Source organism: Myotis nattereri (assembly GCF_964212035.1).
Source record: "Myotis nattereri genome assembly, chromosome: 12".
Classification (NCBI taxonomy): Eukaryota; Metazoa; Chordata; class Mammalia; order Chiroptera; family Vespertilionidae; genus Myotis; species Myotis nattereri.
In genome coordinates, this window is record NC_138087.1 from 56139003 (window position 1) to 56153895 (window position 14893).

The 14893-nt window shown below is 47.5% G+C and overlaps 2 protein-coding genes across 2 annotated transcripts in view; both read left to right on the forward strand.

Moving 5' to 3' along the window:
- CCDC180 (coiled-coil domain containing 180) overlaps positions 1-3171 on the forward strand; it is a gene marked incomplete at its 5' end in the record, with an annotated part of 47716 nt that extends 44545 nt beyond the window's left edge. Inside the window, 3 exons of the mRNA XM_081103143.1 lie at positions 637-742; positions 1462-1597; positions 2982-3171. Of these exons, the coding sequence (XP_080959269.1) occupies positions 637-742; positions 1462-1597; positions 2982-3110 (371 nt within the window). The 3' untranslated portion in view covers positions 3111-3171. The remainder of the gene's footprint in view (positions 1-636; positions 743-1461; positions 1598-2981) is intronic.
- A 4884-nt stretch (positions 3172-8055) lies between these two features.
- The window catches only part of TDRD7 (tudor domain containing 7), a 60678-nt gene continuing 53840 nt past the window's right edge, over positions 8056-14893 (forward strand). Inside the window, exon 1 of the mRNA XM_081102974.1 lies at positions 8056-8215. The gene's annotated coding sequence lies outside the window, so the exon portion shown is untranslated. The remainder of the gene's footprint in view (positions 8216-14893) is intronic.

Below are 14893 nucleotides of genomic sequence, written 5' to 3' on the forward strand. Positions count from 1 at the left end.
AGGTTAGGGATGTTTAAAATTTTTATAATGTGCGTATTACTTTTATAGCTATAGAAACACTTAAATCACATCTTAAGTATTATTCATTTATCACTAATCTATTAAGTAATTAAAATATATTATTCTTATTAAAGTTTTTTATTACAAAGACAGTAAATATTCATTATAGTAAAATAATAAATTCAATATGAATTACAAAGAAACTTAAGAATGCAGCCTACAGCTCTGGCTAGTGTGGCTCCGTTGGTTGGACATCATCCAGGGGACCAAAAGGTTGCTGGATTGGTTCCCGGTCAGGGCACATGCCTGGGTTGTGGGCTTGATCCCAGGTTAGGGGATGTGCAGAAGGCAGCCAATCCATGTTTCGCTTTCACGTCGACTTTTTCTCTCTCTCCCTGACCCTTCCTCCCTCTCTCAGAATCAATGAAAAATATTTTTTAAAAAAAGAAGAATACAGCCTAAATATCTGGTGCAGTCAGCTTTTCTGCGGGGGGAGCTCTGCCTCCCATGGGAGACTCCAAGTGGGGAGAAGGGGAGTGAGGCCCTCATTTCTCTAAGGCCAGAGGTGGGGGGCGGGGGGATTGATCTCAGGCTGGGGGCAAGGCCACCGTCAGTAACCTGTCTCTTGCCTGCCAGAGATGGAGCCCCCTAAACAGAAAACATCAATTCTCATTCGGAGGAAACTTGCTGGGCTATCCCTGGAGGAAGAGAGTGAGAAGCCTCTGATCGAACGGGGCAGCAGGTGAGAGCCACGAACAGGAGGTATACCAAGAATGGCTGTATTTGCTGGGGGCAGTGCTATGGAATAACCCTATGCTCTGTGCCTCATTTTTCTCATCTGTGAAATGGGCACGGCAGCCTACCTGATATGGTATTATGAAGAGAAAGTTAAATGAGATTGGAGTGCCCCTGGCACATACTGAGAACTCAGTGGCCGTGAGGACCTACAAAGGGGCCCACAAAGAAAAGGAGGCCTTTCCCACCGTGAGGCAAATTCTAGGGTTGCTGGTGGCACTGAGAATGTGTAACAAGAGCTGTCAAAGTGCTCGTTCCTGTGTCGCAAGAATGTCACTCAGGAAGAAGGAAGGAGTGACTTGCCCAGCTTCGTTCTTAGCAGCAGCTATTACAGCGCTGTGGAAAAAATGGAGCAGGAGCCTGTGGCTGCCACCTGGCTGGCTGTCTGAGGCGTAAACGAGGGCCCAGAAGTAGGAAACAAGGAGAGGTGTGCCATTCCTCTGCCCAGGCAGAGCCCAGGGTTGTCTATTCACATGGATTTAAACTTTTCACACAGATGAAAATACAAAAAAAGAGCTTGAAGAAGCTTAGCGTTAAATGATCAGAAGGGGTTTTCTTTTAATTAAGGCATTTAAAGAAATGCTCATCTCCCCACCAGGGTTAGAGGGTGCACCGCAAATGGTGAAGGCAAGCCTGCGGGGCTTTGACAGGCATGTTTGTTTGTAGGAAGTGGCCTGGAATCAAACCCACCGAAGTCACCATCCAAAACGAGATTCTCCTCCGGAAAACACCATCAATCACCACCCTCAAAACAACGCTGGGCCACCTGGCGACCGTGGAAGCCCGAGATGATGTCTACCTGGTGAGTGGAGAGGCGGGCGGGGACTGGCGCGCCCGAGGGACGCACAGCAGCCCCGTTGGGCTGGCTGGGGAAGGAGACAGCTTCCCATCACAGTGCCCTGGCATGTGGCCGTGGAGCAGATGGCACACGTCAGGGTGCCCCAGAGCACAGGGTCAACACTCAGGACAGTCGATGTGCTCAGACGCAAGGACGTGAGCCGCTGGTCATGTCCAGTCCCAGTGATAGCGTGAGTCTGATGGCGTGAGCCCAGTACAGCAGGAGCCCCACAGAGGTCACCCCCCACTCCCCCCCCCAGACTGCGGGGAGAGGAAGGCTTCTCAGAGGAACAAGGGGCCAGAGTCGGTCAGAGGCATGGAGGCCCTGGGAGCAGTGGGTGGAACGGCTGACGGTGTCTGTTCTCAACATGAGGCATCTCATTGAATCCTTGTAACAGCCCCATGAGGAAGGTAGAATTGTCCCATGTTACTGATGAGGACACTGAGGCTTAAAGAGAGTGCCCCCCAGATGCCACTACAGAGTAGCAGAGGCAGGGTTAAAACCGAGTGCCTGTCAGACACCCAGGCGGCCTGTCTGAAGAAGAGGCTACACCTGGATGCCACCTGTGGGCCCTCTCAGCTCTGAAGATGTGTGGACCTTTGGTCCTGGTGCCCAGAGAGAAACCTTTTCCTGCCCAGAGATATGCTGACCCTGGTATTGGGAAAGCCTACTGTGCCCAGGGCCGCCCTGACCCAGCTACCATGCCAAGCCCCAGGCAGAGGGGACCCCGGCTCTGCCTGCTGAGCTCAGCGAGGGCTTGAAGCCTAGAGGGCTCCGCCTCCCGAGGAAGCCAGGACCCCGCAGCCCCAGGGAGGCCACAGGGTGGGCAGCGGTTAGCAAGAAGTGCGGAGTCCGTCGTCTGGGGGACTGGGGTCCTAGTCCCTGCTTGGTCTCTTTCTAGCCGGTTGATCCCAGGCAAGGCTCAGTCGGAGCCTCAGTTTCCCCATCTACTGAACAATCAGACCTGCCTGATTGGTTGTTGGGCAAATCCATGAGAAATGCCTGGTGGAACTCTTGCCAGTACCGGGGGTGGGTTAAAGCTAGCAGCCAGCAGTTTGCAGTGTTCCTCTAGACCAGTGGCCGGCAAACTCATTAGTCAACAGAGCCAAATATCAACAGGACAACAATTGAAATTTCTTTTGAGAGCCAAATTTTTTAAACTTAAACTATATAGGTAGGCACATTGTTATTAGCTTAATTAGGGTACTCCTAAGGCTTAGGAAGAGCCACACTCAAGGGGCCAAAGAGCCGCATGTGGCTCACGAGCCGCAGTTTGCCAGCCACTGCTCTAGACACAGAGTCCAGAAGCCCCTCCTCACGCGGCCTCTTCCTGCCGCCTCGCTCCTAGAAATACCTGGCATTGTTCGAAGCGGAGCTGAAGAAGATCCAGGACGAGAACACAGTGCAGGCCAGCGAGGCCCAGCGCTGGAGGAACAGCTGGAAGAGATCCGTGGAGACCCTCCAGGGCCTGTACTAGCGCGGCCCTCAGCTCGCCCCAAATAAAGGCTCCTTTTGGAGGAATTGCTTCTTGACCTCTCCATCTGTCTGTGTCCATCCATCGTCCACCTGCCTGTCTGTCCATCTATCTGTCCACCCATGCATGCATGCCCGCATCCATCCATCTATCCATCATTCCTGCTCTGTACCCAGCACTGTCGCTTCATCTGTGGCCAGGGCACGATGTGGTCCCTGCCCCCATGGGCACCAGTTCCAGTGAGGAAGGCGGGGGTGAACGGAGGAGTTGCATGTGGTTAGCAGGGATGGCGGGTAAGAGGAATACGTCACTTACAACAGCGACCAGTACTTTGAAGCAAATAACTAACAAAAGTCATGCTTGGTGCTTCATCTTGGAAGATGAAATAATTCTTTTGGAAAAGAGTATATTTTACATAAAACAAAATGAGGATTGTACTTGCAGCCATGCCCTGATTCCTAGAACCAATGAAGAATTAATCCAGTGTTGACTGTATGTCTGCCTGGCAACGTGCCTGACCGAAGGACAGCATCTTGGAAAATGTCTGCTAGGCCTCCTTAATTTTCCTAAGGGCCGCTCTAATCCCAGGAGGCTCAGGTCATTCTCTCCAGAAACCTCTGTCCTGCTGTCTGCCATGTCGACTTTCTCTTCTTGGATTGCTAAGTGGCCCCACCCTGCCAGATCTCATTTGTCGGTAGCTTTCTATGTCACTTGGACAGGGCGCTCGGATTCCTTCCCCGACACCGTACACTCCTGTTTCTTTCACATGCTTGACATTTTCACTTTGCATCAGTTCACATTTTCACATGCTTTCTCTCCTGTAATGACTCATGAGGTAGGCTTCCATATACCTAATGTGCTTTCCTCCCACTGCCTTTTCTTTTCCTCACCCCGGCATCTAGTGTAATATACATTTTGTACCAGTTGGTTGATTATTACGGAATCAGGAATATGGTAGTTGGTTGCCTTGCTTAAAGTATTAGTTACCCCACCTCCGTGCCCTACCCCACAACTGGGCCCTTAACCAGCTGACAGCTCAATATTTGTATCCTGGGAATCATCCTAATATCTGGGCCTTGTCCAAGGCTGAGTTGTGTAAATGACCCACAACTGGAGAGGGGGCAGAGGCCATCTGTTAGCCAAGACCCTCCCCTGTCCTCCGGTGACCTCTCACTACACAGTACCGCTTTAAACTTTTTGTTATGCCCCATTTTCCATGTTGTGGGCTGTGTGGCCTCTACAGCTTTAGGGATCCACCTCTCTGGGGATTAGCCCCTTTCTGCTGACTCACCTGGGAGGCCTGTGTGTGCAGATTAGGGAATTCTGCTTGATCAGCACAGCCTTAGCTGTACCACAGCCTGGATTTGAGCAGCGCTCTGGCAATCTCTCCCTTTTGCTTTTTGTCTTGTTTTTCTCCTTACTCAGTTAAAAAAAAAAAATGCACTTGTCTAGGCATTTCTCTGCATTTGATTGTGAGGCAGTAGCTGACGGGAGAGGGAGTGATCGTGATATTCCCGATTAACCAAAAGTAGATCTACCCAGTGGTCCCTTTAGTCTGGATCTGTTTTCTCTGACCTTGTAAGCAGCAAGAACCGGTGAGGCTGGGTTTCATCACCGTTTACAACTTTGAACATGTTGTTGTTCAGCTTCAAAAAGGGGTTAAAATGGTTATTGCTAAAATTATTTGCTATTAAATAACTCAGAGGGAAAAAAAGATGAATAAAATCTAAATTCTTTCCAAGGCATGGACTCACCTCCCACGTTCTCCACTGTAAACATGTTTGAGGAACACGTCAGGTGCTCTAGAAGCTCAGCTAGAGGAGGAGCCACTGTCAGGGGGGCTTCAGGAACGGTTCCCAGGAGCCCGGTTACCAAGTCCCCGAGGCTCATCTGGTGGAACATATGTTGATGGAAACAAGAGTTTGGGTTTGGGTTTCCTTTCTGAAGACAACATATAGAGGAAACAGATGAGTTCAGATGGGAAGTGAGCTGAGGGCAACCAGAGGCCTCTAAAATCGCCTCTCTAAATTTTGGAGGGTGGGAGAGACGTTGGTAAAGCTGCCTGGTGAGATAAAAACAAAGTGAAAGACAGATAGGTTCTTGGAACATGGTTGCTGTGTCCCTCGCATTGTAAACAGGGCTTGCTGAACTGAGAGAAGGGAGGAAGGGTCAGAAACTCAACCAATCATTTTGGTCCTGTATGCCTTGTACAGGTGTTTTGGTTTTTGTGTTCAACATGGCTCTCTCAAATGATCAGATTCCCCGGGTATGGAGAAAAATGCATGTAGAGCTTTCAATGGAATTTTCACACTTGAAACATTTCCACCTTTCTCACCCCAGGATAAGGTGACAACAAATTCTTCTCCCTTCCTTACACCGTAGCCTTGATTTGCACTTCAAAGAGGTTACAAGGGAAAGGGAGTACAAAACCATCTCTGAAATCATGTGCCCAATTTTGTATCTATGTGCACCTCTGTATCATATATTCTGATTGCCTTCCCCAGTAAGAACCATTGTGCTTAAAGAGTAATTTGTATAATTTTGGATGTCCCTTAATTCCCCTGAAATCCAGTTATATCCAAGGCATGAAGGTTAATTCCTGAACTCCTTGGGCCTTGGACCATTCCCAGAGAAAATAAACACAACTCCCTAAGCTGTTCTTGCTATGTCAGCTACCCAGGGACTTCTGAGAATTGTCTGATATGTCTTAATAAAAAAATTTATCTACAATGGATACTTTACCCAAGAATATTTATGAAGGGCCAATAAACATGGAAAGATGCTCAATATCATTAGTCAAGGGAATATGCAAATTCAAACCTCAATGTGATATCGCTAGATATCCACTGGAATGGCTAAAATGAAAAAGACTGACAATACTAAGTACTAGAACAACTGGGCCCCTCATACATTGGTGGGGATAAGAGGGAGGGGAATCCAAAATAGGTCAATCACTTTAGAAAACAGTTTGATCTTATAAAGTTCGACATGCAGTTACTCTATAACTAGAAATTCTACTCCCAACTCCTTTAGCAAGAAAAAAAAACATACAAAAAGCTGCATATGATTGTTTACAACAGTTTTATTCATAACTAGAGGCCCGGTGCACGGATCCATGCAGGATCCCGTGCAGGATCCCCTCAGCCTGGACTGTGGGGATTGGGCCAAAACTAGCTCTCCGACATCCCCTGAGGGGTCCTGGATTGCAAGAGGGTGATTCTCGGGTGATGCACCCTGGAATCAGGGTCGCTCCTCTCTGGTCACCTGAGAACCACAGCTGCCAAGTCACTACAGCTCACCAGCTCCTGCATTGAGGGTCTTCCCCCTGGTGGTCATTGTGTGTCATTGCGACCAGTCAGACGGTCGATCAGTCGCTTAGGCTTTTATATATATATAGATAGCCACAACCTAGAAACAACAAAATTCATCAAACTGTATATTAAATTTTTTATTATATGTAAAGTATTCGTTAGTAAAGCTGATTTCTTAAAAAGACTAGCCGCAGAGCATCTTTTTCCTTAACCCATAAGACAGCCCAAACATGGAACCCCTTTGCAAGGATAAAGGATCTCAGGCTTGGGGTCAACCCACTTGGTTTTATCACTTATTTTGTATGTTGGACTCCACAGTTTTTCCTAATTTCCTACTCCAACTGGCGCTCTTTCAACTGGGAGCGGCTTTTTACATATTTCCCGTTTTAAATATGGAGCCAGAGAGTGTTACCAGCACTGCAGAGTACACATTGGGTCTGGTTGCATTTTAGGTCTATTAAATCCACTGCAGTGTTTGGAGCAGATTGGAGGAGAGAGAAGGGAAAGAGCTCTGGAATAGAATGAAATATACAGAAAGGAGCGCCAGGGAGAGACATCGGGCAGACTTAGGGGCTAGATGTGGAAGTATAAAAGAGAACCATGTCCAGAGAAGACACTGCACACTTCCCCATCATGTTAGGGAAAAGACCCAAACTCCTGAGCATTTGTCGATCAGGCCTTCCATGATATACTCCCAATCTACTGTTTCATTCATGAACCAGAAGCTCCTCAAGCACAGGCCTTCACATAGTAGGCACAACATGAAAGTTTGTGTTCAGTATATACTGTTTGTCCATTCACCTTCTGATGAACATTCGTGTGTTTCCCTTTGGGGCTGTTAGGATTAAAGCCGCTATGAATATTCTTGTCCAGGTCTTAAAGTGGACATACGCTTTCATTTTTCTTGGGTAAACTCTGGGGATGGAATTGCTGGGTCATATGTTGGTTTAAGGAATATAACCAATATGCTCAGTAAGTGTTGATAATAATGTATGTGCAGAAGAAATAAATGAATAAATATTAGGTGTTTCATAGTTTTAGAATGAATGAATGCATTTGACAAATAATTTATGTCACCCTTATCATGTGCCAGGCACTATCCTAGGCTCCCGGATTAGACTAGGGAACAACACAAAGATCCCTGTGCTTCTAGATCTTTAACTTGAGAAGCATAGATAGGAAAACAGTCAGTGTGCTAAGGGAGACAGGGAACCTGAGGGAAGGAGATTGACGTTTCTGAGATTGTGGCCACCCTCCCCGAAAGGGCGATGCTTGAAAAAGACCTACAGGAAGTGAGCGGCTGGGTGGCTGTGTAGCTGAAGAAAAATTAAACGAGCAAGAGCTGAATGACATGTCGGACGGCCAGGTTGAATGCAACAGCAGGAGCACGTCAGAGCGGGTGGGATCTGCCCTCCCGGGCCCGCCCGGCCCGCTTGTACTTGGGTCGCCCAGGAGGAGGCGCTGCTGAGCCCACCCCGCAGTCTGCGCCCCGGGCCCGCGCATGGGCCCGCGCAGAAACCGCTAGGCGGCGTCGGTTTCCCTTCCCACGCGGGACGCCGGCCTGGGCCGACGCGGCCGGGGAGCCCGCGCGTGCGCACACCGAGGCTGGGTGCTCTCGGGGCGGGCGGGGCGGAGCGGGGCGGGGTGGGGTTGGCGGCGATTCCCGAGCCGCAGTGGCAGCTCGGGCGGTGCGGGGAAACCGAAAGTGGGCGGCGGCCGCGGCTGTGGCCCGGACGGAGACGGCGGCGGGAGCGGGGTCCGGAGGCGTGGGGACCGGCCGTGGGCCCCCGGAACCAGGTGAGCGCACGTCCCGCGGCGGAGGGTGCGACAGGTGCCCGGCGAAGTCGGACGAGCTTGGGGCCGGCGCGGCGCACCTGTGCCCCCGCGGGACAGTGGCCCGGGCGGGACCTGGACGGGCCTCTTGGCTGCAGCCGCGGGGGATGCCGCGGTCCCGGCCGCCGGAAACGGGACCGGCGCCGGGGAGTTGGGGTTCCAGAGCGCTGTGTTTTAAATCTCCGGTGGGACCCCGCCCCCCGGCACCCGGGGCCGGCTGGACGGGCACCCGGGAGTCGGACGGAGCCCCCGGCGGCGGGGAAGCCCGGAGCAGCGGGGGAGCTGTGGCGGCGGGGGTGTGGCCACCGGGCCCGGCGCTGACCGGGAAGTGGTTCCTGGCACCGGCGGGACCGCCGCGGCCGCCGCCGGCAGCTCCTGGGCTCCGCAGTCTCTGCCCGGACCCGGGAGACCCGAGCCCCAGGCGGGGTGAACGCCCGCGACTTACACCTGGAGCTTTCAGCTCCACAGCGACCCGGGCTTCTCTTTTGGGACCGGCCCATGCAGGCCGCCCAGGTTAATGTGGGACCAGAACCACCCGTTCTGTCCAACCGTGAACGCAGGGTGGGCGCAGAGCCCCGAGCTCGGAAGGAAGCACGAATCCGTGGATGAGTTGTCGCTGAACCTGCCCCTATCCCGCGGGGTCCGGTGCCCAGCTTCCACTTAATGGGAGGAGGCTGGGAGCCCACACAACTTTTCTGCTCTGACCCACCTGAGGGACGTAATATATTTCCGTTAATAACCGAGGGTGTCACTCCCGAATAATTTCCATTATTTGAGCAGAAAAGGGGAAATACCTATATTAGAAAAAAGTCCAGGGCCCCAAAGGATTCTGATAACTGTCCTACAAAAGAAACTCTTGATCTAGGTCAGCTTACCCCTCCTCCCCCAATCTCACCCCCAAATTGTACAAGTAGAAAAATTGCAGAAGAGTATTCTGTCTAGTTGATAAGCATTGCCTTAATGACAGAAAGTGGAACTTAGACACAAGTCCCCAACGTACCCCCGAGCTGCCTCGGTGGGCCGCCTTGGTGTGTAGGCGTTGCCTACTGCAAACATGGTGGCCTTTGCACACCTGGGGTGGAATCTGTCTGGGCCTCTCCTCTTACTAACTGTGATCTGGAACAGATTACATACTTTCGTTGAGCCTGGTTTTCTGTGTATCAAGTGGAAATATTTAACTTAGTCTGCACAGCTTTCATGAGATAACTATTGGAAGTTCTTTGGCTTGTAGTGACTAGTCAGGAAATGTTAACTCCCTCCCACCAAACTTCCCATCATTTCCATAATCGGGTTTCAATTTCTTGGAAGCAGGAACACATCTTTAAATCCTCTATGTCAGTGGTTCTCAACCTTGGCTGCACATTAGCATCACCTGGGAATCTTTTTAAAATCCTGATTTCTGGGCCTTATCCTCCGGAAATTCTGCTGCTTTGTTACTAATGTTGTGGCCCCACCCCATAACACAGAAACAGAATTTCCGGAGGATGAGGCCCAGAAATCAGGATTTTAAAAAGATCCCCAGGTGATTCTGTGCAGCCAAGATTGAGAACCACTGCTCTATGTCATATAAAGTGGCAGGTGGTGGAGATGTCTGCAGTTCCACTCAGCTGATATTCATTGAGCATCAGTTACATGTAAAGTACTGTGTTGGGTGCAGGGAATTGCTCCTGGGCCAGGCTGGATTAGAACCCACATCTGTGCCTGGTACAAGACCCTTTGGTGGCACTCAGCCTCCCTCTTTGCTAGTGAACCCAGTGAGACTGTGAGGCAGCGGTTGGCGGTGTTTTCGGATTTCAGTCCCTGTAGACTGGAAATGAAATGTAATCCCTGCTAATGCCCTTTTAAGTGTACTGGTTGAAAGTGGCTGAATGAACTATTGTATTTTGTACCAAGAGATTTAAACTTCTTGAAGGACCTCTCTTTATGTTCATCGTGCAATACATCGAGTGTAGAGACTTAGTTTGAATGTAAAGGAAAAACATTTAATAATCCAACTCTTAAGTCCCTGCTCTATTTTTGATCAAGTGCTGTTTTCAAAAATTGGTATTTGACATAGAGTGAGTGGTTTGCTTCTGGGCACTTTCAGGGTCAGCAGATAAATGCAGGAAGGACAGAAATGCCCTGGTGTATGGAATGAAATCTAATTTCATTTTTGTGTGAATTGGGTTTTCTTTCTTTATGTAAAACCTACTTTCTCCACCCAGTACTCCAACGTAGTGCTTTCTTTTTATTATTTCCCCATTGGGCCATTTTATTTTTTAAAGTTCTGTCTTTCAAACAAGCTATTTTTTTAAAATCATTTTTAGCTAAAGATTTTTGTGTGCGTATATTTGCCAATAAGCGCTTCTAATCAGCACAAGTTACCCAGTGTGACCCCAAAGTGAATTCAGTATTTTCATCATGCACCTTTGTCAGGGGAAACAAACCCATGGTTCCCATTAGGCCTTTGGGCCCCATTTTAGAGCTCAAAGGACTCCAGGGAAGGTTGAGAGTCATGGTTCTTGTCCACCTTCCTTATCTTCCATGAGAAAAAAAGAGACCCGAAGTGACTTGCTCACAAGGTTACAGCTAATAAGTAGCATAAATAGGATTAAGACCCAAACAAACCAGTTTGTCATCTCTAGTAAGAGATAGATTTATGTAAAGCCCTTGTTTATATATTCACTAGAGGCCTGGTGCACGAATTTTTGCACAGGTGGGGTCCCTCGGCCTGGCCAGCAATTGGGACCGATTGGGTCCAATCGGGGCGGCCAGCCTGGGGGGTGGGGGAGCAGGGAGGGACGGAGGGAGGTTGGCTGGCTGAGGGAGGTTGGCTGTGAGAGTGCACTGACCACCAGAGGGCAGCTCCTGCATTGAGTGTCTGCCCCCTGGTGGTCAATGTGCATCATAGTTACCAGCCGGCCACCGGGTCATCCAGTCGTAACTGTCACATAGGCTTTTGTATATATAGATAGTATGAAGTTAGTCATGCATGGATAATTTGGAGTTTGAAATTACAATAATAAAAAAGAAAACTGCTTCCTAAAGATACTGTGTGGAAGTATGTCACCATCTGAGTCATTAATTATTATCTTTCCTTTCAAAAAGTTGATAAAGGAGTGATTCAGGTGGTAACAAGTAGACTACAGCTGGGGATAAATAATACCATGTTAAACTGTTGCAAGATGAGTCATGTGCAGGGTCTTTGGCAAAAGCCTTCCTTCTCTTAGGCTCACTGTATTATTTTGTAAGATGAGGGGTTTGGACTGATGTCTAAAATCTTTTCAGCACAGACATTCTGGACTTTAGAACCCTGGCTTGTTGCTAAAATAGTGTTTTCAAGGATAAGAGCATCCAGTTGCCAGAAGTATATGTCCTGAGGAGATACTACCGCCCCCCCCCCCCCCCGCACCTCCTCTTCCCATGCCTTCAACACACTATTGTGTATGTCCAGGGGTTATGCATGTATGCATATAAGTTCTTTGGTTAATCTCTCTCCAACCACCCACCCAACCCTACCCTTCCTTTGTGATTTGTCAGTCTGCCCCTTGCTTCTTTGGCTCTGGGTCTCTTTTGTTTATCAGTTTATTTTGTTCATTAGCGTCCACATATGAGTGAGATCATGTGATACTTGTATTTCTCCTACTGGCGAAAATCAGGTTCTTTAGAACAAGACTGTTTCTCAGGACTCTTTTTAGGTGTATGAAAGAGAAAAACTATGAATTTCCAAAATACACTTTGGAATGTGAGAATTATTTTAGGCTATTGAAATTGTTTAAATCTTGCTTTTCTAAAAGTTGTCATTATTCTCCCCTACTTCTTGCCCCACTTCTTGTACATATCAACACTTGGTGGTACTCATAGTTGATTGTGTAGCAAAGAGAAAAGGAACAGGATGAAAGAATAGAAGGTATCAACTGCCACCATTGAATTTTTGCAATACGTAGTTGCAGTTCTTTTGAATTTGGATGCCACACCCTTCCATCCGAACGTGGCAGATCCCTGCGTCATGCCACTTTGAGGGCTACTTGCTGAGCACAGCCCAGAGTTGCTGCCAGCGTGCCCTGAGCCGGATTCACTTTCGGAAGCATAGCCGCTCTACATCCGGAGCAGCTGTCTGAGAAGAAGCCCTAGGTTTGGGAGTCGGAAGGTCTGGATTCTTGTGGTTCTGGCCATAAAAATATGTGAGACCTGGAATATTGACCCTGGGCCTCAATTTCCTTACTTGTAAACTGAAGAGCTTGGAGGAGATGGTGTGAAGGTGCCCACTAGAACCCCCTGTGTCTCTCAGCTCCCCTTGGTGAGGTTGGGCCCACCATCCTGTGCTGCTTTCCTTGGCCAGGCCAGGCCTAGGGACATTGGGGGGGTGTAGTCTGGCAGGGGCAGGGGATCTCTGCTGAGAGACCATTTGCCGAAGCAGTAAATGACTTTTTGCCTATCGTTTAGATGAGGGATGATGTTGGAGGAGATCCAGTGGCTTTCTTACCAAGCTTTCCTGTTCGTAGTATGCCAGTGCTTATATCATTGCACTCTTAGCCATATATTCACAGGTAGTTTCCTGTCCACACCATGATTCTAGGGAAACGTTTTTAATTAAGTAACTACTGAATGCTAAGTATTGTGGTAAGCACATGTAACTCTACCCTTGAACTGGTCCTTCAGAAAGAAGCAAAGAAAGAAGGAGAAAAAAGAGTGAGAGGAAGGAAGCGAAAGTCAAGTGCAATATGTTGTGATCTGTTGTGCCCTGTTTCTTCCTTCTTGACTGTGGTCTTTGGTCAGTTTTTGAAATAAAAAATACTCTGATTAATTCTCCAGACCCTCCTTCACTTTACTCTGCTGTTTAGGATCCTTATTCAGCTGAAACAGCTCCCTTAAGCCCCTTCGTTGTCTAGGGAAACCCTTAAGAATTTTAATCTGAGAACCTGTGGGCTAAAACAGAGATGCCCAACCTTATTTCTCCCAACCTAGCCTACCTTATGGTCCACCAAGGCGTGCATAACATTCTTAAAATCTAAGTCAGTTGAATTCTCTTAAACTCTAAATTGTGTTTATTACAACACTTTTAGAGAATAGAAATAATGGGGAAGAGATTTGAAAGATCAAATTGGCAACTTTAATATTTTGGGAAGCCACTTTAGAGAAACTTCAAACCTAATTTTTTGAGGGATGCCTAAGGTTTGCCATTGAGACACTAAGAGTTGAAATTTCCATGAGAAACTTCCTTTTTGTTTCTAATGGATGACATTCAAGATAGTAAACTTGATTTTTATAGTTAGAGGAAAGTGTTCTCATATACTACACATTTTGTAAAAGTTCTCAAGTATAATTGCCATCTTCAGGAAATCTCAAAATATGCCAAAACTTAGAGCATTTTGAAGCAATATAGTAGATCAGAAAATGATAATGTTTTTTAAAAGCTTTAGTTGTATCTCTCCTTTTGTTCAGTGCCTAAAGTGATATTGCTAATGTAGGAATTGCAAACCAGATTGCAAAGCATGAGAACAAGGCACACATCTGAACAAGACATAAAATCACACCTACTGTTCCAGGTTTTACTGTGCTTAACTGCTTCTCACTAGCTTTGGGATCCTCAGTCTTATAGTCTAAGGGACTGCTCTTCCCTCCAAAAGTTGTATGCAAATAGAGAATTATAGTATTCCATGAAAATAGCATATTTTTTAAAAAGTCACGGGGTGCGGGTGGGGGGGGGGGCTGGCGGGGAGTGGTAGGCTACTTAATTCAGATTGCCTTCCTGTGATCAAGCATTGCTTTCCAGTCTTCCCAAGTATAAGGTCCTTTTTGTTAGCTTTGTAAAAAACATTGTGAAACCTCACACAGTAGTGGTTGTACTTCTAATGTCTATTGGTTGATAAAATACATCACTACCCAAAGCTGTTGTGGATTCAGTATGAATTTGGGTTTGTGAATCCAAATAGTGTCTGCACACTGTTTGAAAAACAGGAGTATGTGTGAGACACCAGTACTCAAGCAGCGCTCACTGCTCATCGGAATGTATAGACTCCGTGCAGTCTGCTGTGGCCTTGACCTGGGCCTGCCTCAGAGAACACTGGCTCAGAGTAGCAAGGCCCAGAATTCATCCACCTGATGGTTCTCAATGACAGCTTGCTGACACAATTGGCTGTCTCAGTCAGTTGATAACAGTCATTAAAATTTGCAAATCATTTGTTTTCTTTTTTTCCCTGCAAGTAATTTTTAAAATAAAGATTATTCCTTTAATAGTTCACATGCATATATTTTAGTGAGTAGGAGAGAAAAGCAGTGGTGTTAGGTAGATGGAGAATTTCTCATTCATTCATTCAGTGTTTATTGAGCTCCTCTTGTGGCCTGAGCAGGAGGAATTCAGCAGTGACCTTACAATTCTCTGCTTTCACAAACCTTATATTTGAGTTGGGGAGATAGCCAGTAAAATTCAATAAAGTATTTGGTGATGGTGGTAAGTGCTGAGGATTGTTATGACCTCCTAATGAATTGATGCCCCCCTTTTCAATCATATTATTGGTAATGTGTGTGTTTTCTTTAATAATCGGCCTGGAAGTTTATCCATTTTATTGATGTTCTCAAAATACTAGTTTTGTCTTCGTTATAGACCTGTTTCATATTCTTAATATTTATTTTATTCTCATCTTTATGATTTCCTTCCTT